This window comes from Pocillopora damicornis, chromosome 7, assembly GCF_964200805.1.
Source record: "Pocillopora damicornis chromosome 7, jaPocDami1.2, whole genome shotgun sequence".
In the NCBI taxonomy this organism is placed as follows: Eukaryota; Metazoa; Cnidaria; class Anthozoa; order Scleractinia; family Pocilloporidae; genus Pocillopora; species Pocillopora damicornis.
The window spans coordinates 24,525,057-24,552,256 of record NC_142676.1 but is presented as its reverse complement, the minus strand read 5'-3'; the positions used below and the strand labels follow the sequence as shown (position 1 = coordinate 24,552,256).

General features: G+C 37.9%; 2 protein-coding genes and 1 long non-coding RNA gene across 12 annotated transcripts; 2 read left to right on the top strand and 1 right to left on the bottom strand.

The window, feature by feature from the left end:
• Positions 1–274: 274 nt before the first annotated feature.
• Positions 275–17,227, top strand: LOC113667219 (uncharacterized). 5 transcript variants are annotated; one of them, XM_027183023.2, is made up of 12 exons: positions 275–554; positions 7,954–8,060; positions 8,385–8,462; positions 10,475–10,624; positions 11,247–11,361; positions 11,837–12,021; positions 12,655–12,873; positions 13,295–13,462; positions 13,670–13,849; positions 14,451–14,594; positions 14,735–14,994; positions 15,466–17,227. In XM_027183023.2, the coding sequence occupies exons 2-12, from the start codon at positions 7,961–7,963 to the stop codon at positions 15,547–15,549; spliced, it is 1,683 nt and encodes a 560-aa protein (XP_027038824.2). In that variant the 5' UTR covers positions 275–554; positions 7,954–7,960; the 3' UTR covers positions 15,550–17,227. The 5 variants fall into 5 exon arrangements, with proteins under 5 accessions (XP_027038824.2, XP_027038823.2, XP_089068612.1 ...); XM_027183022.2 differs by lacking the exon at positions 275–554 and adding an exon at positions 3,324–3,603; XM_089212486.1 differs by lacking the exon at positions 275–554 and adding an exon at positions 5,232–5,551.
• On the bottom strand, positions 15,985–26,520 carry LOC113667282 (uncharacterized). 6 transcript variants are annotated; one of them, XM_089212525.1, is made up of 10 exons: positions 26,179–26,520; positions 25,463–25,591; positions 24,292–24,408; positions 23,546–23,647; positions 23,141–23,215; positions 21,677–21,960; positions 20,358–20,463; positions 19,082–19,138; positions 18,316–18,450; positions 15,985–17,997 (listed from the first exon to the last, which is right to left on the bottom strand). In XM_089212525.1, the coding sequence occupies exons 1-6, from the start codon at positions 26,291–26,293 to the stop codon at positions 21,746–21,748; spliced, it is 753 nt and encodes a 250-aa protein (XP_089068651.1). In that variant the 5' UTR covers positions 26,294–26,520; the 3' UTR covers positions 15,985–17,997; positions 18,316–18,450; positions 19,082–19,138; positions 20,358–20,463; positions 21,677–21,745. The 6 variants fall into 6 exon arrangements, with proteins under 6 accessions (XP_089068651.1, XP_089068654.1, XP_089068655.1 ...); XM_089212526.1 differs by lacking the exon at positions 20,358–20,463 and having other exon boundaries at positions 17,737–17,997; positions 18,316–18,472; XM_089212524.1 differs by lacking the exon at positions 20,358–20,463 and having other exon boundaries at positions 17,737–17,997.
• On the top strand, positions 20,559–23,384 carry LOC149043272 (uncharacterized). Its single transcript, XR_016188489.1, has 2 exons — positions 20,559–20,685; positions 22,811–23,384. It is a non-coding gene; the product is annotated as an uncharacterized LOC149043272 (long non-coding RNA).
• Positions 26,521–27,200: the final 680 nt, after the last annotated feature.

The window sequence follows — 27,200 nt, the reverse complement described above, 5'->3', positions numbered from 1 at the left end:
TGACCTGATCAATTAAATCAATCACAGATGAATAGAAAAACAGCGGAAATTCCATAATTACGAACAAAAAAGCTGGTGGTTAGCTTGAACTGCTGGTAGGAAATACCACTAGAATTCAGTATACGAAGAAAAGGATTTCTACGCTTTTGTTTGTAAACCACACAGATAAACTAATTTGTCACAATATGTTTTCTTTCACCCACGTGCAATGTTGTGCTTGCATGTTTAATTGTTGACATTGTGCGGAATATTTGTTGATAACTTGTACTTAATTAACGTATTTGTTCTTGATTCTTGGCACATCTTGAAAATAATTTCACAAGTGGAACAAAACATTCAATAGAGCAACCATGTTATCTCATGAATTTGCATCAGTGAGTTGTTACAAGCTCGGGCAGGCAAGTGGCCAAATATATCAGCTGTGAATATTTAAACCATTATCGCTCTTACCGCACAGAGTTACACACCTTGACACTGCGCTGTTACAACAAGCTAATTCACCAACTGGTATTTAACTGTCACGAGCAACAATTTTATCGAAAGACTATCATAAGGTAAGACTAGCACAGTGTTATTTTTTGAGAGAACAAAATCAGCTCTGATGTTTACTCTTTCTCAAACAATCGCTTCGCGCACGTGGCTTCTCAAGAAATCTGTTCAGCAATCATTTTGAACCAGTGTAGTATTCAACAGAGAGGTCGTTCTGAAAGAGTTAAGCCAGCAGGTATGACGTGCCTTTTCAACTTTTAAAAGATAAATCACATTATTGTGAAGGACCTCCAAGAGTTTAACCGATTACTTCGATCGGCTGGCCGTTGACAAACAGTGCCGATTGATGCATGTGATTCAGTATGACCGTCAATTTTGTTTTGAAAAACATGGTTTCTCTTGTTTTAGGTATTTGCTAAGTGCTCTTTAGTCTTACCACTTTCTTATCTAGTGAAAATAGTTCATCTCTGATTCGGGAAAGAAAATTATGTAACTGCTTCCCGGTTGAACACAATTTGTTTTTAAATACCGGCATACTTCTGGCGGCACGACTTTTAGGTCATGAAAATTATGAGCCCTTGATTGTGTTCCTGCAATATACGGTCTTAAAGGGAAAGAGTTCTCTTTTGATGTGTGTAAGCTTTACAACTCAGTCAACCTTGGTCATAGTTTCTGTCAGCTTTAGAGCACTTAGTTCCGAGTCCCTAGCCATCAATTTATTGATGGTATGTCCATTAACTAATCTACAGACATCTGTCAGCGGCGGCGTCTATGCACTTCACACGCGACACGGATATGGTTTAGTGGCTGTGAGTATGCACTTGTGGTGCACCCTTAGAACTCAAATTTGTTTGAGTAAAATTCAACTATGCAGTCACAAAACGTGTGGTGCAGTTACGCACGTCAACATTGATTGGAGTTCCTCCAACAAGTAATTTTTTGCCAAGTTGATTATTTTGTGTGCTATGCTGACTGCGTTGGTGCGCGGCCCATTTCAAGGCCAAACGCACCGCGGTGATGAAATAAACATACGTAGGAGGAGCGTCGGAAAATACTATTGAGTCTCAAGAGATTATCAAACGCAGCTTTTCGTAAAATCGAGTTCATCCTTTGCCTGAAAAATTATAGCTGGTGTCTTTTTTTTCCAGCGCTTGAAGATAGCGCAGACTTCTTCGACTGCTAAGAAAGAAATGTGAACTGCCACACCTTCGTGTACCCTCGGGCAAAATGTGGTACGATGTCTTAAGCAATTTCAGGAGATGATCAAAAAGTCAGTCTTTAAAAATCACAAATCTGCTTAACCAAAATGACAGTTTGATGAGATTTTAAACTCCTTCACTTTTTACTCGCCATTCTTTTTATAGCTTTCGTTGTTAATAAACTTAGAGGGCTGCGGACATAATGCAAATATCATTCGTGAATTTCTTTGGATAGGATATACCAAGAGATTGCATATACACAGCAGTAATAGTCATGACGAACTCGATAATCAGAGACCAGAAATCTCTGGTAAAACCCATGTGACGGAGTTATTTTTGACCTAGATTAGCATCCAATTTTGTCTTTAGCTTTGTGGTGGCTTAGATTCACTTAAAATACCCTGAAGGAGTAATTGAATATGCAATGATGGGATTATTCGTTTTCCAGAGGCAAATTTACCACCTCAAAGACTGTCAAAAATATAATTAGTCGTTATGACTTTCACGAGGAAGTCTCGCGTGAATGTCCCAAGAACCATGATGAAATGACTTTAGCATTTCCTGTTTTTTAGGGAAACTGAACAAACACGGATGATCAGTCACGAAATGAATGCGAAACCATTCCCCTGTCATTCATTATTTCCCTTATTAAAATTCCTCTCACTCCACTAACGGTACCAGTCGACAGCTGAGATGCACTTAAGCAAAGCTTCTTATCGTTAAGTGAGCGGGCAAGGGAAAAGTATGAACGCCTTGTTTGAAAGCTATCTTTGGTCACTTCATCGTCTTTTGTCACTTCATTCAGCTTTTGAATGATTTTGGACAACAACACGAAAGATCTTTTGTTCACGAAAACACGGCTTGAAATATATCTTCCAAGCCCCTCAAGTCATGCATCTATTTTTGGACGAAAGGTTCTAATATTATAAAACGGCCAAGAATATCCTCCGCAAGGTTTATAATGGCTTTTGTAAATCAGTCGCGAAAATAACTCGTCAGAATTTTTTTTTATAAAAATCATTGTACGAGATCTGTATAACATCTTTCACCATGTAACATCTTAAGCTGTCAAACGCATTATCGCCAGAAATACATCCGTTTTTTTTTCTCGCAAAATCTGGTCTAATTACATAATTATGCAATATTTCGTTCAATAGGCTTCAGAAACTTGCGAAGAAGTGTATTCTGACATTACAAGTGTTGAAAGGGTCAAATGTTCACCTCCATCAAGCCACATGTTCTATACCAAATCCTTTCTCTAAACACGAAACACAACAGAAACACACACCCGAAAAAAAAATTGATGGCAAAGCCGGCTACATGTACTTCAGCGACGTCAAATCAAACACTGCATTATGAATATTTACGCTGTAGACCTAGCTTGCCTTTAATCGGTTATTACTGATGCAAATGAAACGTTATATTCATTCTCGACCTTTCATTGCTTTAACGATTATTTTTCTTTCATTCCCGTGCCATTCTTTTCTAAAGACACGGTTTAGTACTTCTTGTTTACACACATGACTGGTTTGTCAAATTTTTTTTTACAAGTTACATGCGCGCCACTTTTTTGGACCGAGTGCTTCCGGTGCAAAGTATACTTGAATACAAGTGAAGAGGTTTGTCAAATCCGCTGATCAATAACATTCTTTGAGCTTCCCTACTGCGCTTCAGCTACACACAGTCATCGAAGAACAATAAATAGTTCCGATCTGCGGTACTGACGTAATCAGTGCTGCTATTGGTTTTTTTCGGTTTCGCAGTTACGTCTCTTTGTTGAGGTACTCTTCTTGACCAGCTTGATATTGCAGTGGTTGAGTTAGAATCGTTTGTTTTGAAACTAGCAGAAGGGATCTGAATCATTTAATCGCCACTGCACTAGGAGGCCGGTACGTCGTATCAATTTGACAAGACGGTAAGCTGGTGTAAGATGTATAACATTCTTTGTTTTTATTTAGTTTCTGGGAATTATATTGAACTGATTTGTGGAACAGATTCCCCTTCGTCAATCGAAGAGTGGAAAGCCATTTCTATTCAAAGGTTGCTACCCACGGGGAAACGTTTAAAGTTAATTATTCTGTACATTGTTGCTTTTGGTATCTTTTGCTTTCTTCCTGTTAATCTTTTTAACTAGTGCTAGTAAGTATTGTCAGATGCATTTAATAAGCCTGAACTCTGGTTTAAACCGGTTTAAAATCGATTGACTTCGCAGGAGTAACGAATTCTTAACGTAGGATTTCTGTATTATCTAAAACAGTTGGATATCAACCTTAGCTTTTGTTTGGTATTGTTTTTTTTTTCGAAGGTGCAACTTTCAGTGATCCTGTTGTTTTTGTCCTCTTTCGTCGCCTACCTCTCGTCACGGAACAACAATCACAAAAGCTCTTTGAGAAATTCAATCAATGATTTTTTTTCTCTCGAAGGAAATTGCCTGACTGTTTATGGTTTTATCTTTTTGTTTTGGCAATAAATTTCATCAGTGTTTGGCGGAAGCAAGCGATGAAAAAAATTCGTGCTGCAAACTGGAGGTTTTCCGGTTGTACGGTTAAATATTTCCGGCATGATAACAATCTTCAACCCAGTTTTCAACTCTGAGGCTGGGGCCGGTAAAGATTTATTAATTGTAATTAAGTTATTGTTTGAAACCTGGACCTTACTATTTAAAATGTTTTGTGCATTGAACGATCGACTGGTTTTGTGTGAACTGATAACCCCTAGTTAACCACATAACAACCTTGAAACCTCAATTCCAATAGATTTGCCTTGCGGGCCTCTATCACCCATCCGCCTGTCGTGATTGCACTTTATGATAAGGCTTCACTCGATATTTCGCTAAAAATTGAATCAATGGATGCCTGCAAGCGTTGGTCACGTATATTTGTGAACGTGATTTCCTGTTGTGAGCTGTGCGGTTTTAGTGTCCGGTTGTGTGATAAGACAACAACGAAATGCTAGTTAGTCATCCAATATGTTGTTTTGATAATCAAGTCGTTATCTCTGTAAAATTACTGCGGCTATCTAGTATCCTCTTTTAGAAAAAAAAATACTATTATAGATAAAGCTTTTCACGCAATTTTCCAGAACATGCAACTGTTAAACAGGCGTTTCTTGTACGTGTTAATTTTCTTAACTCGAGCTATTTGCATAGCTTTAAAAAAGATACGGCTTTTAATTTTAATATGTATAAATATGGCTCGCGCGCGAAGCAGCGGTGGAAAGAGTTGCAGTGAATCATGTTTAAGGCGGGAAATATTTGGCGTCAAATCTCAAAAAGACGATTCAGCGTTGGTTTGAGTTCCTGAGGAGTAAGAAATGTTAGCCTAGATGTGTTTGAAATCAAATGTTTTTTCATTAAAAATACATTTGTATTTATATATTCTCGCCATAAATCAGAGGTACTCGACGGGGTTTGACATTTTGTACAATGGTAAGCGAAAACCCAATTACGTAATTTTAAACCACGTTGACTTCCGGTCACAGCAACAACTCGATTTCTCTCGGCTTTTACGAGCTCATTATATATTTGTTAACATCATTTAAACAGAAGAGCTTTTACTGAGCTGAGAGGGGACAAATTCAGAGTTTTTCTAAGATCCTAATGCTTCATGCCCCAAGGGGATTCCCTCACCCTAAAACAAGACAGGGAGCAAATATTGCCGACCAGTTGTGAAAACAAGCGACCCTTGTTGGCCTTGTCTGCATATTGCAACTGAGAGGCGAGTATAAGTGTCTCGATTAGCGACTTGCCTCATAGTGGTAGTCCTCGTCGGCAAGGCAGTTGAAGAAAGCGCCCTTCAATACGTGAGATCCCAAACAAGTTAATCATATCTTTTGATTTTATCGCGCTATTTCTACGTGCAAAGGTAATCTGTAAAAAATACCATGAAACCGCGAGTCTAAGGTATATTCTTGAGTAGTTTTTAATTTCGAAGGGTTATGCAGATGCGATGAAAGCTTTCTTGATCAATTCTAAATTGTGCATTTAGTTTTATCAGTATTTACAAGGCCTTTCGAGCATCCAATATTTCCATTTTGTAACCATATTGAATTGTCTGAAACACGACTTTCGTCTAAATTAATTTTAGGGAATATCATAGAGCAATTAGTCAAAGGAGGTATGTTTAGCTGATCTCTCAATATTACCTCCTGCAAATTTAGCCCGGTAATCCTTATCGAGAGTCATCGAACGAAGCACTTAGAAGAACTGTGATCGTCTATCAAAGATCACCCCTTGTACATCTTGTTATGAACATAAAATTTTACCTAATCTACCTAAGATCGCTCCAAAAAACTGCTGAATGATTTTGTTGGTAATCAAGGCAGCATACTGAATTTATTACCGAGAGCTTTCTACAATGTATTTTCTCGTCAAGACGAGACAGGTCGCAACTATAATAGGTGTATTCTTTACACATATTGAGTAGGGTGTAAATAACATCGTATCCATTGTGACAAGAGTGATAAGATACCTCTTAATTCTAGCCGTATTTTGACTTCAAGAGCCAGACTCGCTTTACAAACTGTCAGACCGTGGAAATGAGTTAATTTTTACTTTCATTTTGTTAATGGCTTGTTTGTGAGCCAAATTTTTGAGCAGTGCAAAAATAATTCACCACCAATTGTTAGTGTTGGATGATGTAGAACCGATAACGCCTTGATACTGAGTGTGTGAATATTCCGCTGCCGTGTGAAATGATATGATTAAAGACAAAATAATTAAAATTCGGAAGGCGAACGAAAATTGCAGTGTTTCCTTGCATTGTTTAATACTAGACGTTTTGTTGGATTTAAGGAACACTGCAGAGTGAAACACATAGTCTCTTTTATTTTTCATAGATTAATTGAATGTACAACACAGTCAATACAGTTCTCGAAAAAAAAGTCAATATGGGCTCCCCTGTACGAGAAGTTTGATTCGGTGAGGCAACCTCGTTATGTCTTCGAGTGGGTCTCATGAAGTAAATTGATGTTGGTGCCGTTAATTACATCACTGACCTATCGGAGTTAATATTGATCGAGACAAAGAGTGTAGTGCGCTGTTCATGAAATGCAGGGAACTTTTTGGTGTAGAATTTTCCTTCCGAATGTAAGTTGATACGAAGTAACTTTACAACCTCGTTTTCGCACGTTGATACCTTTTGCAGTATCGGTATGCATAGCATCCTTAATTTTTTTTCACGTGAGCAATGTTTTGGTATTTGGCGCATTTTCAAGCAAACGGATCAAAGGGGCACATTAAGTATAACTTGAGCAAGGTTGTAGGCTATGTCAGATAAATACCCACCTCTTTGTTTGATTGGCTTAGTTTGTTAAACACCTGGGCAAAACGTGCGAATAACCTTTCTCTGGTTTAGATTTAGTGTGTTTTCTTGGCCGTAAGAGCAGACGAATTTTCCAGGTCCTTACCGCGGTTAAAGTCAGCAAAAGGGTCATGTATAGTAATATATTTTTAGCGTGCTATTTGATATAAGATTACAGATTCGAAAACTCTGCAATGCCCTCGATTTCTTCCTCTTCCGGTACACAGCTCTCAAACTCTGTTACTTCAGGCAATCCGGCTGATCTTAGCTTAAATGCTCTTTTGGGGATAAGATTAAGGTGTAAAAACAGATAAATGCAGAAAGTAGCTTTTCTGAAAATAGTTATTTTAAATTTTGTGTACTAAACTTACGTACAGGGGAATTTTTTTTATCTCTGTAAGAATGATTTCATCAGATAAGCCCAAAGATGACGGTCAAATATTTCAGAGTATGTTCCCGATGCGTTCTCCCGTCGTTGAAAAGATTTTGTTGACAGCAACTGTAGACAGATTCTAACCTTTGGTGCAACGTATTAGACAAAATGGACATAAACCGATTGGCGGAGGTTAAAAAGCCAAAGTATTATTGAAATATTTTTGACGTGCAAACGAATTTTGGAAATGTGCCGCTATTGACTTCACGTGACTTAGGGAGGGAGGGATTTGATAGCGTAAAGTATGTGAACAGTAATGAGATTGAATGACAAACAGGATTTGACGCTGGAGAGTACATGAACCAGGGCACACGGACATTTATTCACATGCAACAGAGAGTACGGGCGGTCGGGTTAAACACTAGTATTGGCTTGTTTCATCATCGTTAGAGGTTTGCCCGTGTTTGCTTTTTTCCACAAAGTAATTTGCGTTTCATTTCGTTTTCGTACATTTTTTAAGGGTGAACTGTTACGCCTAGCACTGACCGGTGTATGTTCTTCATATCTCCTGACAATAGTATTTTTTTCGTAGATACGTGATGGATCCCTGGCAATGTTTACTGTTACGAGTAGCTATATTTGTCATCGGTGCAGGCCGTTCTTCGTTTACAAGTCCCTTGGGCGCAAACAGGTTTTCAGGTGAAGCAAACTTCCGAAAAATATTTGATTTGCTTCACTGTTATTGTTTCTGAGGTGGTTGTTTATTTTGGAGAGCTTCCCGTGGCTGAGCCCATAATTATTGCCTTGATGTGCGACTGGATACTCTGTTCTCACCTTAAAACATGCTTATTTAATTTCGCCGGGCGTTGCAGGCATAGAGAGAAAGTAAACTTGTTATAATGATCCACATGATGATTAGAAGTGCAGATAAGGACTCACGCTCTTAAGGGACTTGTGTGTGTTTCTCTTTGCGTCATGGGACTGTTATTAACATGGTGTTTTGTTTTCTCTTTCTTTTACCAGACACTTCCATTATCTCTCAGTCAGAAGAGCTTGGGGAGGATTTTACTGTCATGGACTGGATTAACGAAGCAAACAAACGTAAGCGTGTTATCCTCTACCTGCAGCTGTTATAATGCCCTAAGATGCCTCGTCAAAGATTATCTATTTCTTTGCGCGTAAAAGACATTACAGGTAGCCAATTAGTGGAAACCTAAATTTGCTATTTCGACCTTTCGAGATAGCCATCACTGGCAGGCTAAACAAATTGGCTTCTTTTGTCTTCAAGTCAAAATAAACCGCAAACGTGGGAGTTGAGGTAAGATTTTTATCTCCATACAACCCAAAATGTTTACCGGAAGTATCTATTGACACAACTTCGAGAAAGAGAATCGCGTCATATTTTTTTAGATACCGGACAGGGGTAACTTTTGTTTAACACTTAACTCCTATTGCAACTGTAGAAATTCCGTGACTGAAGGTAGTGAAAACTGAGCTGTACGTCAACAAAATCCTAATTGCGTTTACCGTGTTCTGTTCGGCTGTGGTGTTCCTTGGGCGCATCATGCAAAGTTTACTAAAGCACGAAATATTTTTAAAACAGGCTCGAAATGTTTACATGAACTGAAGTTGAACTAAGGAATGTCAAATTCAAGAATTCTTTGGTAGGCTGGGTTGTTAGCAGTTTTAGGGCGCTTGATGGAAGGAAAGGCATTGGAGCTGAAAAAAAAGAGCAGCAGGACTTCTAGTGGCCTGTCACGGCTTCCTCAGCTCATGCAAAAGCGCCATTTTTGCAGGATTCGTCATCGGCTGCTTTTGGTCTGAAACCGTAAATTGAAACTTAGCTTTGCGTTTCTTATTAAGTCTCAGCTGCTGAAAGGAACTCTCTTCGTTAGTTAAATGCTCCCCTTTGGCGTGAATTTTGCCAACGCGGAACTCTCGACTATTCGGGAAGTATCGACCAACGCGAACACTGACTTAAGAGACAAAGGAGCTTACAATGGCTTGCCAAGTTTAAAACGATCATGCTCGTTATGTTTTAAGTAACAGAACTGCACTGCGTAGGCAACATTTTGCTCTCTATCTACCAATCTACCAATTTTTTCAAGATTATTTTACAATGAAACTAATAAGCCAATCACGTTTCATGAAATCATGAAAAGAAATTTGATAAAACAATGAGAATTTCGTGGACGTGACCCGCGTCCTTCTGGCGGGAAAAAGTGGTAGCTATCGGTTACACTTGTTCAGCACAATTTTTTTTTAGTCAAAAAAGGATATCAAGTTGTTGGCAATCTTATCTTATGCAATTAAAAAAAAAAAAAGACTTAGCCTTCATATTTAGCAAAAACAACTTCGACGGTTTTATCGGTTTCTCACCTCAGTACGTCTAAGCTCTTCGTTTTTTCAGAATCCCAAGGTTAAACTCATTGGTCAGTCATGTTGTTTAAATAACAATGAATTTTATAATTTTAAGTTTAAAGAATCCAGAGATTTACACAAACAGTAATTTTATCAGCTGTAGATGTACGTGCCTACCAACATTCTTCTACTAAGCAAGTAACAACCTGTGAACTGCGTCACCGGAAAGGAACGAACCACGGGTGATTGGTTCTTAAAACTACTCGGCTGTGATAATCGAACAACTCGACGAGTGGGATTAGGAAGTTACTTGTGATTTTCGTGCTTTACCCGGCAGTGATGTTCTATTTAACAGGATGGAGAATCTATCATGTACTTGCATATTACTTCGAAGGAAACGGTTCATGCTTGATCTGAGAACTTCAACAGAAAATTAGTTTAGAAAACTTCCGTGAATGCACGCTTGTAAAATGTAATGGAAGCACGATTTTTTTATTCCAATTTCACTCTTGAGTGTCCAAAAGTAAAAGAAAGCGTCAACTTCAAAACATCGTCTTTCTGACGAAAAAATGACAGTAGTGACTCAAGTTCCTGTTAAAAAACTCAATTTAAGTGCAACCCAGGCCACGTGGTTTGCATTGTAAAGGGAAAAATACATGGAAAATAATTGCAAAGAGTGATCCATTAAATACCCTCTCTCCTCCTCAGTTTGCGTGCACACCTTAATAATGATATGTATGTGTTCATTACAGCCTACAATATCGGACACGAAGGAGATATAGTTTTGACGGAGAGAGACTGGAACGTTTACGAGAAGGCACGTTTCAAAAGAAATGCAGTGCGTCAGAGGAAAAAGATTTGGCCCAACCGAATTATTCCATATGAGATCGAAAATGGACTAGGTAGGTGAAACCTGCCGAACATACGCAGTTTATTTCTCGGCAAGGTTACGAAGGGAAGCCATCTTTGCTCAAATCTTTTATCGCTCTGGAATATTGGAATATTAAGGCACCTAGTTGTTTCGTTTCCATGGTAACAACAGTATCAAGTTAAGTCTGTATTTTATTGCAGTAGTTAAGTTTAAAAGTTTATGCAAATATTGGTTGGTTTTCAGTAAATGTCTTGATATTTTCTTATTTTTTCCTACTTTTTTGTCAAGAGCTCGCCATTTTGATTTCGTCTGTAGAGCCGAGCTTGGATGGGATTCACTGTTAGTACCATTAGTACCAATCTATTTCCAATCTGGGTAATTCAGTATTATCAACTGAGTGGATAGCGTAAATTGGCCATCGTAAAGAGTTTGAAAGCTGACGTTTCGAGCGTTAGCTCTTCATGATTCACTTTGACGAAGGGCTAACGTTCGAAACGTCGGCTTTTTTGTGGCCAATTCACGTTATCTACTCAGTTGAAAATACTAAATTACCCTGTTATACTCTCCCACCGACGCAGCATCACAGTTTCTTTCGAAACTTACCCCCTTACTTTCCAATCTGTATGATGTCGTCTATATCTATTACATTTTAGACGCATACAAGAAGAACATCATGTCTGCGATTGAGGAGTTTCACAAATACACCTGTATCACTTTTAAAGAGAGGAAAAACGAGAGGAACTGGATAAAATTTAGCAAAGGAAAAGGGTGAGTGGAGGTTCAACTGCTTTTACCTGTTTGAACCCTGTGGTAGGCGCGGTGGCCAATGGTTGGCTCGCTTTACTTCGCGTCGAAAGATTCGCTTTCAGCCAATGTGTCGCGTTGAGCAGGAAGACACTATACTATCACAATTCCTCTCTCTCTCCCACCGCCCTTCCCTCTCCAGAAGTATAAATGAGTTTCTGTGAACCGTAAGGAAAACTAGACAAAAGCCAGAGGTGTTAACTCCAGTGAGAAGCGTCCTGTCTCGGTAGGGTAGCAGTATTGAGAGAAAAAGCGTTGTATGTGCAGAATTTTTACAAACTCGTTGTCTGATCGCCTAAAAATACACTCTTTGTGGATTAAGAAGTGTTCAAAGCTTTTCTCGTTTTCAACGAAACGTGCTTTTATTTACACACCTGAGAGCGCTGTAAAAACACAGGGTTTTTCTTGCAATTGACGTGGATGCATTGGTGTTTTGCAGATGTTGGTCTTACATTGGCCGATTGTACTGGTTCAAGGGTCCTCAAAGTCTGTCGCTGGGGGCTAGATGTAACAACAAAGGAATAATTATGCATGAGTTGATGCATGCAATTGGGTTTTGGCACGAGCAGTCGAGGCCTGACCGAGATGAGTACGTGGAAATCATCTGGGAGAATATTAAGAAGGGTATGTGATGCATCAGTCACGTGTTATTTGAACTTCAACAATGTACCTGCCACGATAATTACCACAAATGACTACACCCTCTTTTGACAGTATTCATCAAAAGTGGAAGCTTCCCACACGATCCTCCGCGAGACTTATCGCGCGAGGACGAACGCCATGGCCGTGGAAGGATTTTAAAAGCGCTATATTTGCATGAATAATATGACTAGGAAATTTGTGGTAACCAGATGGAGAAATGCAAATTAGATAATGAGAATAATAGGGCCAAGAGAGCTTTAATGTGTTTTCAAGCGTTTCAGTCATGAAACCTGTTCATAGTCAATCCTAGCTCAAGGATGACTTGACACTCCCACTCTGGTCAGTTCAGAGTAATCCAGTGCATGACTGTAGTACATCAGGACAGCGGTCTCGTACATCCGGGAACTCTAAGAGTGGTGAGAGAGAGTGGGAAAGTAGAGGAGTTAAACCCGAGTTTTTTGTCTCGTGTGTTACATTAGATCTGTTGCCTTGAAGCATTTGTGGCGTACCTGTGAGGTATTCAACTTTACAATGACCTGCAAAGATCGCAAAATGTCAGAGAAAGGCGACAGCACTACTGATACATTTTAAGTTTTTTTATGTGTTATTTTTTAGGGATGGAAAATCAATTTAACAAGTACAAACATTCCAAAGTAGACAGTATGGACTTTGATTATGACTACAGTAGCTTGATGCATTACAGTAAACGAACGTTCTCAAGAAATGGTAAACCAACCGTGCGCGCTCTAAACAACCCTTACATGTCTTTGGGACGCTCAGTCGGCTTCAGTTATCTGGATATCAAGAAATTAAACGCCCTATATGACTGCAAAAGTGAGTGTCTACTCTGATTTACAGATTAACAAATTAGTTAATTAAATGGATTTTTCAGGCTGAATAAAACAAGCATTTTGATTACTAGTTTTTACTAATGATCTCTTTATCGCATAAAACAAATAGACTCTATGTTGCCGTGTTGCCGCTTAAATGTGGCAAAAACGTCATTGTCGCACTCATTTGCGCCTCGTGTGCCACTTTTTTTTTTCTTACGACATTTTGAGGTCATCTGTGATCTACTACTGAATAGACACCCAACAACACGGAATTTATTCGTTCAATAGATATCAAAACTTCAAACTTTATGTGAAAAGTCCCGCCATTATGGTTAACTTATAGCTTTGCCATTCTACGCAAGCGAGTTCGTGAAGCGCAAATGTTATTCAGCTTTTTCAATTAACGCTTGTTCTTTTTGTAGATAAGGACAAAGTAGGCTGGAGCGAGTGGTCAGCGTACACCCCCTGTAACAGCAGATGCATGAAATACCGCCAGCGGGTTTGCTTTTCGTCCCGGTCGCACTGTCCTGGGGCCGATTCTCATGGAATAAAAACTGACCGGAGGAAGTGTACCAAAGAGGAATGTTATGGTGAGTGAAATTTTGATAAGACCAAGTCATCAATATCCTCCTCTCGATGAATGTTGGGTCTGGTAAACTAATAACGGTCTTCTCCCTGCAAAATTGAGGGCATCTTAATTGGTTCTTTTAGTTTACTCTCTAGCTAACTATGATTGCAGATCCACTTTAAAAGAATGTAGAATGCTTTAACCCATCTTTTTTCTCGGAATATTTTAGCGCCTGTCAAGGGAAACTGGGGTCAATGGGGTGTGTGGAGCGCTTGTGATAAATCATGTGGTTACGGCAAACGGAAGAGAACAAGATCATGCAACGACCCGGCACCTAAATATGGCGGGAAAACGTGCGTGGGAGCAAACACACAAATGCGCACGTGCAACATGAAGGCGTGTCCTGACAGTAAGTCAAGTTCTGCTAGGTTTTTGTCTATGTCCTTTAGATCTACACCCTTGAGCAGATTTTTTGCGTAGTTCCAATTTAGATGCAGCATGAAAAAGGCAAGAAAATATTAGATTGTATGGAACAGGAATGGCTAAATGATGAAAACGATTTAAACAGGTCGCGAACAAAGAACGTGAAAATTAATAAGCTTTATTTTGTGAGATGTAAAAAAACGGTTAGGTTGTGCCTTTGAAGGACTAGGTCACGCAGTCTTTTTTAATTTGTCCAAAACATACGGGTACGAAAAACAAAACTAGAAAAAATGCCATGGATGACATTTATGTGAATTTTTTACCCAACGTGTACGGATCTATAGGAATTAGTTGTATTTCGTGTGGGAATACCTCACGAGTGGAATTATTTTTCCCCAAAACGAGGCCTCCCCTGGAGACAAGACTCCGGGTTATATATTGTTAGCTATGTGTTCCTATTCAGTGCTCATTGTAAGCTTAGTCTATTTGAAAATTTTCGTTTTAAAAATTGTTTTAATTATTTCTCTCTTTGAATCATGCTCGTTAAATGGACAATATCCATGTTAATACAATTCCTTCTTTTGCAGATTCAAACGCTTGTGATTTCGATAAAGACTATTGTAATTGGACAAACGTCTGGAGTACGTCACCATCTTTTAAGTGGTATCGTCACAAAGGTCCTACCCCAAGTAGGAACACAGGACCAGGAGGAGATCATGGCACAGGCAATGGTAAGTTTGGACTTGGACTGCCTGTGCTCTCTGTGGAAGGCTTCCCGCTATTTTATCGGGAAATGGAGTTTTTAAATACGGCAAATTTGCGATTGTCACAGCACATTAACTCTTGGTATTTTTAATTTGTTTCCCCGTAGGCTATTACCTCTACCTAGAATCTTCTTATCCCGCGCGGTTTGGTTTCAAGTCTCAGCTAATGAGCCACTCACTCAATCCCTCGGAGGACTGGTGCATAAGCTGGTGGTACAGTATGAATGGTCGGACTGTGGGCCATCTTAGCGTTTACCTGATAAACACTGAGTTGGGAACCAAAACGAAACTGTGGTCCAAATCAGGGGAACAGGGAAAGCGGTGGAAACAAGGGTTCTCTTCACTGAAATCTGACTCGCATTTTAGGGTAAGAGAAGATTTAACAGAGGATTAACGTTTCGTCTCCTATAAAGCTATAAAGCGACATTATTCATCATGATGTAAGCAATCGAAGTTTCGTTTCTAATATGGCAGTGAATGAATTTAAGAACGGAAATGTCCGCCGCTGAGCCAGCTTCAATATATTTTAATCTTTTAAATCCTAAGAGTGACCAGCATGTAATTTCCCCCTACAATATCACTCTTAAATCTCACGTTAAGGTCATGAGAAGGAACCTTTTGATTGGCAAACAAATGCTCCTTGTCAGTGTCCTAGGAAATGTATAAAGAACAGTGTGGAGAATATGCATACTGATGTTGGGGCGTAAAGGGTTAAGGCGCGAGTAGCGCGCTAAACTCCGTATCTAGGGGTTTGGGTTCGAGGCTATGTTTCTGTGCGGCCCCTTTACTTAGTCAATAATATACCGTGATTCCATATGTTGAATTGCTTGTATTGCAGATCATGTTTGAAGGTACACGAGGTCGAGGCTACACGGGAGATATAGCATTAGATGACGTGCAGTTTAGGAAAGGATCTTGTTAACTTAATGGATTTGTAAAATACTAAAACAATGGAAATGTATATATTTGGGTGAAAAACTGTACTCGATGGTCTTGAGTGCGGCCCGCGGCCGAATGCCATACTCAAGACTAAGGGCACCGTTTTTTTTCCATGCAGATCAATTTAGACCACTAAATAATCTATGTAATTTTTTTGCTGGTTTGTTTTTACCACTTTGTCGGGAATGGCGTGAAAAATTCCGTAAAAAGCTGGACCGGTTACGAGTGCGCGATTAGCCGATCAGATTCATGGATTGAAATTCCTGCCCTCTGATATACATCAAAAAAAAAAAAATTTTGTCATTTCTTAGACGCTTATGTAGGTTATGATGTGTCAGGCATATAGTTTTTCTAACAGAAATGATATAAAAAGAGCCCGAAAGCTCACAGAAATTAAAGAAAGTTTAAAAGACTTTACTACAGTGATAGAAAAATAGATTTTATTAGGTACGGTGTACTAAAATTTTACACACATCTTCAGTTGTCGTAGAAACTTTGAAACTTTCTACTCCTTATAAAAAAAAAACAACAACTTAAAAAAAGACAAGGCGCGTATACAAAAGTGAGATGAGATCATACTCGGCGTTTTTTAGGTACACATTTGCGACGATTTCAATCTGAGTCTTGGCTGTATATACAAATCTTTCAGATAACATTTTTTTCCTCAGGCTTATGCGGGGAAAAATGTCCAAAAAATAGATTAAAAGCATGGTGTAAAATAGGAACTGTACCATTGTCATACTCGAAAGTTTCTAACTACCTTTTATAGCATAGTTTACATATCGTTGATGAGTAGAGGGTACATATGAGGGGCGACCATTTGTACCAGACAAATTTAATTCCAAACCAATCTTTTGTAAAAATAGTAATTTTCCGAAGCGTTCAATCTAGTAATATATTTCTATTCCTTCGTATCTTCAGATCCTTTTACCATATATTGGCTTATTTTCTCAAATTTATTTTTTCAATTTATTTTTTTAGAACCAAGGAGATCGAAAAAATGTTATTCTTTTTTTGTTAGTGAAATCCTGTCAAGATTATTCTCAGTTGCTTAACGTGAAACGATCGTTAGTTGATTTTCCAAAACGAAGAGTAGAAACACTTTTCTTCTATTTGTAAAAATTAGATAAATGTCTGGAAACTTCCCATTTTCCCAGCGGTAATAAGTTTGTAAGTTATCGTTACAATTTCAGTACAAAATTAGGCAGGAAAGAAGATAGAAATTAAAACGTTTATGACATCGGGATGTTTGATTTCGCGCAAAATTCTCTCAATTTCTCTTCCAAAAATGTATCATAATTAGTTGGGAGAGTTAACTCTTAGATCTTAAGTGTCAAAGGGTGAATAGAGTGTTTTAGACAATCCACCTCCCGGCATACAATGTATCGTAGCAAGACAATATTCGACATTTCGTATTAATTAAAACTGCTGTAAGATAAACCAGGACGGAAAAATAAACTTAAAAACTATTGGGTTTAATTGCATAAGACATACAGTGCCTGGGTTTTTCACTCATTGAGATTTGCTTTTTACGCTCCGCAACCGATTTATTTTTCTAACATGTTTACTTGTAATTCTAATGAATATTTATAAGCTTTATTTATCGTAGATATAACGTTACAATTATTTATGTGCCTTATTAAACGCTATTTGTGAGGAAATTCGTTGTTGTGAGTCATTTGTTACTAATAAATAGTGCAGCCTCGTTCAATGACAACCGTCATGATTTTTTTTTTTTTATGGTAAGCTTTCACTGAGAATTGCCATGCCATTTTTTATCATGGACATATGTCAAGGAGAAAACTTGTCACGACGAAATTTGCAAATTTTTGACAAGGAGTCCAGACTTTTAAGAGAAATTCAGTAGGCCGGAAAATTTTCCTCTACGTCGGAATGTTGTTGACGAGCTTCACATAACCAGTACGGACCTCTCACTTTCGAGTGCATAAGTTTCGTAAACCAAAGTACTGTAATAATAAGGAACAGTCAGTAAGAAGGAAATTTCAAAACGAGCCTATGAGACTCAAAGCAAATACATGCATGGAGCCGGCCTGAAGCGCGGGAAAACGCAAGTAACCAAGCCACGGTTGGTTCTGAGATTTTTATCCCATTGGTTGGGAGAGAAGTCGAGTTTTTTTGACCAATCAAAGAACGTAGACCACAATCGCGATTAATTTTGACGATGTACCCACTTCTTTAATGCGTCTCCCAAATGTAACTCTACAAATTATTCAAGAGATGAAACTATCGTTTTCCTATTGGTAAGACTTAGATAACATCAGTGCTTTACGCAAAGAGCTCTCGTTCAATTATGGCATCAACTGATACTTCACTTGTTATTCGTTCTACTGCCCTGCCCAGTCCTCTTTTTAAATTCCATCCTTCCTCTCGACACTCGCTCCATGTTCCTTCGGAGCTTTCTGGTTTGAAGCTTAGTGTGCCGTGGAATAAAATAGAACAAAGATTTATCAATAAATGAAGTATCCAGGTTTTAAAATAGAATATCATATCAATTTTATGCAGATTTTATTTTTTGGTACATCTTATTGGGAAATGTTGTTGTGATTAAAGAAAATAAAAATGAATGAAAGGAAAAATGGAAAAGTGAAACGACGAGCAAAGAATTAGTCATGGGCGTGGTTTAAATCTGATGCTCAGATCTTATCAGTTTTAAAGCATTGATGTAACATAGGAGATCCACAGAAGACGAACAAATAATGAAAGAAAATGTGACGAAAACACCACTTACTATTAGTTTGAGTCGATGCGGTTTTTTCAAGGGGATTAGCGTCCTTCTCAGATGATTTTGGAGGTGGTGTTGGAAATTCCATTCTTCCCCGTACAACAGCTTTTGGAGAAATAGAAACAATACCTTCATTGGAATCTAGATATGAAAAGAAAGAATACTAGGAGTGATTCCCAAAGTGTTGTTCATAACATTGTGGCAAAGTGCCAAAATGTAAGAAAGTCGACATTGAAGGGCCTGAACAGAGAGCAACTCTGAACATGAGCAACCATTAAATTCTGCTGTTACGAAAAAATGCGTCTCTCAAATGTAACTCTACAAATTATTCAAGAGCAGGAGCTCATTACAATTATCATAAAATAAAGTATCTAGGTTTTAAAATAGAAATATCGTATCAATTTTATTCAGATTTTTTTTTGGTACATCTTATTAGGAAATGTTGGTGTGCCTAAAGAAAAGAAAAATGAATGAAAGGAAAAATGGAAAAATGAAACGACGAGCAAAGAATTAGTCATGGGCGTGTATTTAAGCTTATTTAAATCTGATCCACAGATCTTATCAGTTTTAAAGCGTTGATGCAGTCCAGGAGATCCACAGAAGACGAAGCAAAATACGAAAACATCAATGATAAGGAAAGTTGTAGTGTAGAAGAGTTGTAGAAGACAGTGGAAAGCAAAGATGTTTGCTTTACACTGACGAAGAGCTCTTGTTCAATGCTTTACACAAAGAACTTTCGTTCAATGATAGCATCAATTGATACTACACTTACTATTCTTGCTGTTGCCCTGCCCCGTCCTCTCTTTAAATAGCATCCTTCCTCTCGACGCTTTAAAAAAAGTTGAGAGAAAAAGTACGAAGTCGAATTCAAATTAATCAGATCATAGCATAAGCATACGACATTAGGATATAAATTTCTATTTAATTTTTTTTATTTTTGCATATGCTTCTTTTTTATGTTTGGAAATGTTTGTAATTTCTAACAAACCTCTGACACTATCAAGAGGTTTGAAAAACATTTTCAGTGAAAATAACTGTGTGTGGAAATTGTTCGGCTACCGGGTATAGCTAGCGCTTAGTTTTCGCGATGCTAAAAAATTCCTCTTTGGCTTTTTAAGTCTTATTGTTTTTGCTTGTTTCTACGACGTTATTGCAATTAGGTGTTTATATACATTTATATCAAATTAGGAGCAAGAGAAATGTCAAACGATAAAATGAAAACATATCTTATCTGGGAGCATTATAGGCGATTCATTACCTTGGTGTTGGGAATATGAATGGAAATAACATATTAGCAGAAGCCATGCAGTTAAAAAATATTGTAAGCAGTTCTTACTTTGTAAGTAGAGTAGTTGTTATCTTTTCTTTCTGAGAGAAGATAGTCCATTAACTCCACAAAAGTTTGTATTAAGCCGTTAATATTATGGCATATTACCCTATCGCGAGTTTGACATGAAAGCGGATGTTCAGTGTTAAGGTGATTAAAACTTGGCGTGACGTATTTCAATTATCTTGCGTTAAGATATATTTCAATGAAGATAATCTGCTTGATGAATATGGGAGTAATTTGATCTGGAAAAGGTTAATCTCGTACAGGAATTCCTGGAAATTCCTACTTCTTACACTTTTCATTCCTTTCAGATTCGTTTTTAGATCAATTTCATGTCAAACTCTCGATCAAGAAAGTAATTCTTAATTTTTAATTCAGCGCGTTCAACACCTCTTTCTGTGAGGCGATTAAGGTGTAACCAACTTGTACTTTTCATCTTCCGCACTGAATTTATGATCAATTGACTTTTCATACGGACGACAAGAAGTTCTTTTGGTGACATTACCTTAGGTACACCCTTCCTCCCTCAATTTCTCTATTTATTCTGTTGTTTTGTAACAAACTTCAAGGGCTACGTTCTTTTAGTTATCTTTTTAAGTATAATTCTAATCTATGCAACGGTTTCCTTATAATTTTATGTTATAAGTTTTGTTTTTGTTTTGGCCGATCTTAAGCGCAAAAGTATGAAATTTTTAGGTAGAAATTCTACATTTTGTACCTAGTCTGCATTTTGTATCCATATCTCGTTCCCCATACCATTCCTTATAACGTGTTCTCAACGGTTCCTCTTGTAACTTAACACCGAGTCAGACAACGCTTGACGCCTTCATAATTAATAAAAGCCTGATTAAAAATATGATTAAAAGCTTGTGCTTTTGTAAGCTTCTGGAATGTTCCAGAACACTTTGTGAATGTATACAAGGACTCAGTTATGAAGTAGGGGTTGTTGTTTTTGTTGTCGGGAGCAACCGACTGTTTAGAAAGCTATACCGTGAGAGAGAGCTACAGTGGAAGATTGCTAATTTCAAGAAACGATGGAGAAAACTGTGAGTTCGGCTTAGTGGTTAGCTAAGATATAGACTGTAGTAGGCTTAAGTAAGTTGATCGAGCTTAAGTACTGTACTGCCTCCAGGAGTCGCTCCCTATTGAGAGCTAATGTCAGCATGCATCAGACAAGCAGCGGCAAGTCACCCAAAATTTGCTTTCACTCCTACTTTCATATTTTGTAGCCCAATATGTTATAATAACTCTTGTGTAGTTTTTTTGTGAAAATATATTTCAGTTTTTGAGAAATAATTTTTTCGTTCGACCGCTCAAATATGCAAATTTTCACCGTGAATATTACCCGAGTTGTGTGACCTCAGGTAACGAATGTACAAGACCTACGGTATTTCTGTCAACATAATCCTTTGTTTTATCATCTAAACTTAATCCCCTGTCATTGTTGAAGCTGGCAAAGAAATATTTATTTTTTGGTAAATATTTTTGTCCGACATACTTTGCCAATGTCGAAAAGTAGCATCAAAACAAAGACAGCTTAACAATGACCGATATGACAGAATTTACTGAGCTTCAAGCTTTTAAAAGACAAAAGGATGGTTATAAAGTTACTGTAAAAATTTCCTTAAGTTTAGACGATAAAACAAAGGATTATGTTGACAAAAATACCGGAGGTCGAGTGGAATCGTTACATGAGATCACACAACTCGGGTAATATTTACGGTGAAAATTTGCATATTTGAGCGGTCGAAGGAAAAAAATCATTTCTCGAAAACTGAAATATATTTTCACAAAAAAAACTACACCACAATTATTAGAACATATTGGGCTACAAAGTATGAAAGTAGGGGTGAAAACGAATTTTGGGCGACTTGCCACAATATTACAAATTTGTTCGATGGATGCTGACATCCTCTCTTAAGAATATCACGAGTTGTTTAATAAAGTGGTTGAATTTGTAGGATTGCAGTGTTTTTCTGACGGTTAGATTATACGGGAACAGAGGGGACAACGAGATTTGGTTCAAGTTAAACTTACCAAAAATCATCAACCTTGGATGAGATTCGAATTCTTTCTTACTTTCTTCCTCCTCTTCTTTGCCAGTGTTCAGTGGTTCGTTTGTTTCCTTCTCACTTCCGCCATTTTCCATTGTTTTTCTGCGAGAAACTTTCTGATTTTCAGTGAGCTACGGGTCCGTCTGCACGATTTGAGCGAGTCGACGTGTGACCTCAGTTGCCCCAGCAGCTCTTTATGGTAATAAGCTGTTGGGATATACTTCTTTCTCAGAAAAGTCATTCTCCTTTGTGATTGATCGATAACACCTTAAAAGGAAGCATGTGTATCATGAAACCTCCTTTATTTCTTCTAAATACCACAAGTCATGCAAAGCTTGCAGAGTTGCTCATCAGCCTATGTCAAAACAACACAAGTGAATGTCTTTCTATCTTTCTTTTTCCTTTTCCTGCAGTACTATTTCAGGGAATGATTGTCGTTACAAGTCGTAATACAGCTTTTAATGTAAACAACATAGCACGTGTCGGTCACATGTCGGCAAGTCAATACATGCACAGCTTTTTTTTACATAATTCCTCGCTTGAGTCTTTTAAAATTAACTTTATGTCCCGCTTAATTCGTTTTTCTGTAACAATAATCATTGGTGTTATGTTTTTAAGCGTTTTTAGAGTTGTCTTTTCTTAGAAATATGGGTCATATTACTGCTGTCTCGAGAATTCGCCGTGTGTTAAAACAAATGCCAGTGGGACACATTTCAGGCATAGATATACTTTCGAACTTGTCAGCTGAATATTGGAAGAGATCTATAGGAATGTTTCCTCGAAGATGAAAATCCAGTCAAACTGGATAGAATTTGCGGTTATGTCGGATAAATTACACGAAAAACCGACGTCGGGATTAAAATTTTATCACCTCGGATAACAGATTCCTGTGTTTCTTAGAAAGAATATCAGACATCCGGAGTCTGGCCAGACATCCGGTGTCTGGCCAGACATCCGGAGTCTGGCCAGACATCCGGAGTCTGGCCAGACATCCGGTGTCTGGCCAATCTAATTTATTTATTCATTTGTTTAATCAATGCGATTGGGGTTTGTCTCACATTTCTCAAAATATTTGGAGAGTGTGACGGATAGATTTTCTGATTGTTTATTTTTCCAGAGGTCTCCGGCCATTTTTATTTTTCAACTGAGAAGTTGAAAGTCCTTCACTTCTGGCCCAGACTCCACCTCCAACGTCTACAAGCCTTGTATCACACTTCAGCTAGAGATCACCCCGGTTTTCTGAAGCTAAGCAAGGTAACAAGCAAGAAGCAACAAGGAGTATGGCCTCTCTGTATGAATCGGCTGCTGCTACCTTTTTATAGCGTCCGCAAGCGAGTATAATTTGGCTTTTAAAATAAGGAACCTTGCTGTAATTCATACTGATTAGTTTTTACTCATAGACTCTCTCATCATTAATTGAGTCATGATTAGCAGAAAAGCCAGTTACGTTTCATCTCTTGAGTCAGTGAAGTAGCTTGATCATCTGAATTACATTGTCCCTCGGAGCTCTCTGGTTTGAAGTCTAGTGTGCCGTGGAATAAAATGAAACAATGATTCATCAATAAATTAAATATATAGGTTTTAAAATAGAAATGTCATATCGATTTTATGCAAGATATTTTATATTGTACATCTTATTGGGAAATGTTGATGTGAGTAAAGAAAAGAAAAATGAAAGAAAGGAAAAGTATTACTCATGGGCGTGTATTTAAATCTAATCCTCAGATCTTATCAGTTTTAAAACATTGATGTAATCCAAGAGATCCACAGAAGACGAAACAAAATACGAAAGCAACAATGATAAGGAAAGTTGCAAATATTGAAAGAAAAATGTGAACAAAACACCACTTACTTTTAGTTTGAGTTGATGAGATGTTTTCAAGGGGATATGCGTCCTTCTTAGGTGATTTTGGAGGTTTTGTTGGAAATCTCATTCTTTCCCGTGAAACACAATCTAGCAATATAGTAGCAATACCTTCATTAGATAAAAAAAAATAACAAAAAGATACCAAGAGTGATTCACAAAGTGCATTTCAAAAACATTGTGTCAAGGTGCCAAAATATAAGAAGGTCGACATTGAAGACACTGAAGGCCTGAAACATAGAGCAACTCTGAACATGAGCCACCGTTAAATTCTGCTATGAGACGTTTTCTGTCACGTGCTGAGCAAAAGATATTGTTCATTTCAGAAAACAGTTCAAATCCCACGAGAGTGACCTGCACAGCAAAATGGCCGCCATGCTATTGTTTTGGTAACCAATACGGCCGCCGTGATTTCTCATCATCTATCAATATTTATAATTATATTAATGGCACCCCTTGTACCTGATTATATATAAATTAATTTATTGTACTCAAGCAGAATTTCAATCGATCTCTTCATTATGGAAGGCGATAAAATTTGTCCCTGTTCATTCTCTTGCCTCGCAGCAGGTAGAAAAAAATATATTAGTGATTTGTCCAATTCTTAAAACGCAAATTGAAAAAAAGGAGATTTTTGTAACCAAGCTAATTTTGTAAACATTATACGAGTACTGTCAACTGCGGACCTCGTAAACAGTAAGATGACAAATTATCCATAGAAATTCACTCCTCACCTACAAATGCATCTCGGGAAATTTTTTCTTCATGACTTGTGGTCCAAGCGGGTGGTTTTGAGGCTGAAAATGACTCAGTGTCATCAACAGTAGCATGATATGTGAAAAGATTCTCACCTGAGAAGAGTTTTTGTCATATTAATCACAGCTCAGATCCCGCCAGCTCTAAAACGGAACAATTCTACCCTTAGGTATTAAAATTTTGCTGTAAATATTGAATTAAATAATGGCTTAGATTATTTAACTGTTCTTAAAATTGTGATTCGGGATTAAATATGGATCCAATGTGGAGTTCGTTTTGGTCTTTACTCAACGGGTTTTTCTTCAGGTATATGCACCTCGGTTTTCCCCCTTTCACAAAAAAGTAACTCCATATTTCAAGTGAGTTGGGAATTGGTGGTCGAAGAACGAGTACGAAGACGCACTCCTGCTCAATTACATTGTCATATGTACATTGCCACGGTCGGTATGTCATGTATGGGGAATTATTATGTTCTCAATACATATTATGTCCTATACTTTACATACATACAGTATTAATTCCCCATACATGACCTACTTAGGATTGCCACCAAACGTGTTGCTGACCAAAAGGATTGCGGGTCCAAAACGCGGGTTTCGCATCTGATGGGACCTGACTCTCCCACGGCCAAGTGGGAGACAGAATCTAGGGCACCTTCCAAACAGAATCTAGGACACCTGGGCACCAGATACATTCACAGGTTGACGATTGAATCAGCCATTCGATAACAATGAATATATATGCGACACGCTTTCTCTTCGTTTACCGGTGTCCTTCAACCTCAGGTCATAATTAACCTTTAACTCCCAGAATGATTAACATGTAACTTCTCCCTATAATATCCATACATAATCCAAAAAACGGGTGACAAAAATTCCCAAACTCGTCAGGTAGAAGTTTTTATCTTGATCTAACACCAAATTCTTATAATTAATTTATGAGGAAATGTGTAGCAGCTAGTTTGGAGAATCAACAATCAGATCTTGGGAGTTAAAGAATTAAGAGCTCGATTGATCACCGCATCATATGCAACTTAAAACATCGAAAGATGTAATCGTGGTTGGCGACATTAACAGTTCGATCAATCTCTTCGTCTTCGTATCGGATATAAACGGCCCGACCGGCCTTAGATTAAAATGAAACATTCACCTGTGTCAGGAGCTTGTGAGGTGTTTACATGGAGGTTTCCATCCCAAACAGGTGGTTTTATAATTGGAAATGGAATTATTTTATCACCAGTTGTTTCATTTATCAAAGCATTCCGACCCATGAAGAATCCTGCGATAAGGAAAAAGATGCCACAGATTAATTAAGAGCCAACAAGTCTGTAAGGTAGCAGCCTACAGCGGTAAATTTATATTGAATACGGAGAAAGAAGATGGCCTTAAAAGGGTGAAAATTTCAGTTTCTAATTAACTTGCCTTTCAAAAGTCCTTCTAACATGTCAAGCTAGTGCACAGAATGCATTATTTTTCGGGAACAAAAAGATAAACATGTAGATAATTAAAGTGATGAAGGAGGCAGTCAGAGATTCCAGGCATTCGAACGAGGCCAGTTTTGAGTTAATTTGAGGCAGACTGCTCAACAAAGAATAAATAAATCTTTTTTTTGTTTTGGTTTTCAGATCAAGTTGTTGTTAGCAGCTAAGGCTGGTGAGCCGACGTTTTTCAAAAGTAAGAAAAAAAATCTGATGGTTCTCCCTGACTAAGCTAAGTGTAATTGGAGTAAGTAAGTATAGGTATGTAAGTAAGCAAGTAAGTAAGTAAGTAAGTAAACTCTTTATTTAAAGAGGGTAGCACTTAATAACCAAAGGCTAATAAACTTGTGGCCCTCAAAGGAGTAGAACGAGTCATTATCATACATACCAGGGTTATTGTCGTTACAACTGAGTGCAACAGGACCTACACCTGATAAATAAGTAGTATTCCCTTGAATGTTCGAGTAAGTGGTATTTTGTTCAAAATCCAACATCTCTTCCATGATAACCAAATCGTCGTTAGCACCTAAGATTGTTGTTTCTCAGCCGAGGAAAACTAATGACGCGTTTCGTAGTTGTGGCAGTCTTTTATAGATCTCGTTCCGAGACAGCGCAAAACTTTAATTATTAAAGTTTTCCATTCAGCACTGATATATTCACGGAAGGTTAAAATTAGTTTCCGAAAGCCGATACGGAAGCGTTACAAGTGTGTTCTAGCGCTGAGAGCAGCAGAAAGTGAAATAAAAATGACTGAGCTGTCATTCTTTAATTCTGTCGGACACGTTATTTACGGTACACCAAACGCCTTTTTCGTATGTTTATAAATAGTCTTCAAGTCTGTTTATAGAAATTGAAATTCATATCTCATATTTCCCGGGCTAAATGCAGCTCGGTCTGAATTCGGGAAAACCCGAACCCGATCGAGTTCTTGACGTGAGAAAATAATAGGACTTGACCATGACTGGAAGTTGCTGTACTGTTTAGAATAATTTCTGTTCATGTTAATTTTCTTTTTCCCATTAATTTTTTTTTTATGTTGTAAATATTTTCATAGATACTTTTTATGCATTTGTGATCAGAATACATTTAAAATAAGGGCTCCTATTGATAGCAGGGAAGTCTACTCTTAGGCTTCTGACAGGACTACCCTGAGTTTTTACTTTTGGTTATTTTTGTGACTACTTGAGGTATATCCTTTTATTCAATGGATTATTCAGCCATCAATCTGCGTGTTTGTCCTGTTTCTCAGATTGGCGCCTGTTAATCGTGACAGGCCTGTGGCTACCATTAGGAACAAACAGTGTCTAATGCATGGCTTTAGGGAATGCGATCGTTTTGGTCAGCACCAAGAGTACGGTGTTTCTGAGTTTGCGCCAAAACTGGTCGCTCATTCTCCCAGATAAACATATG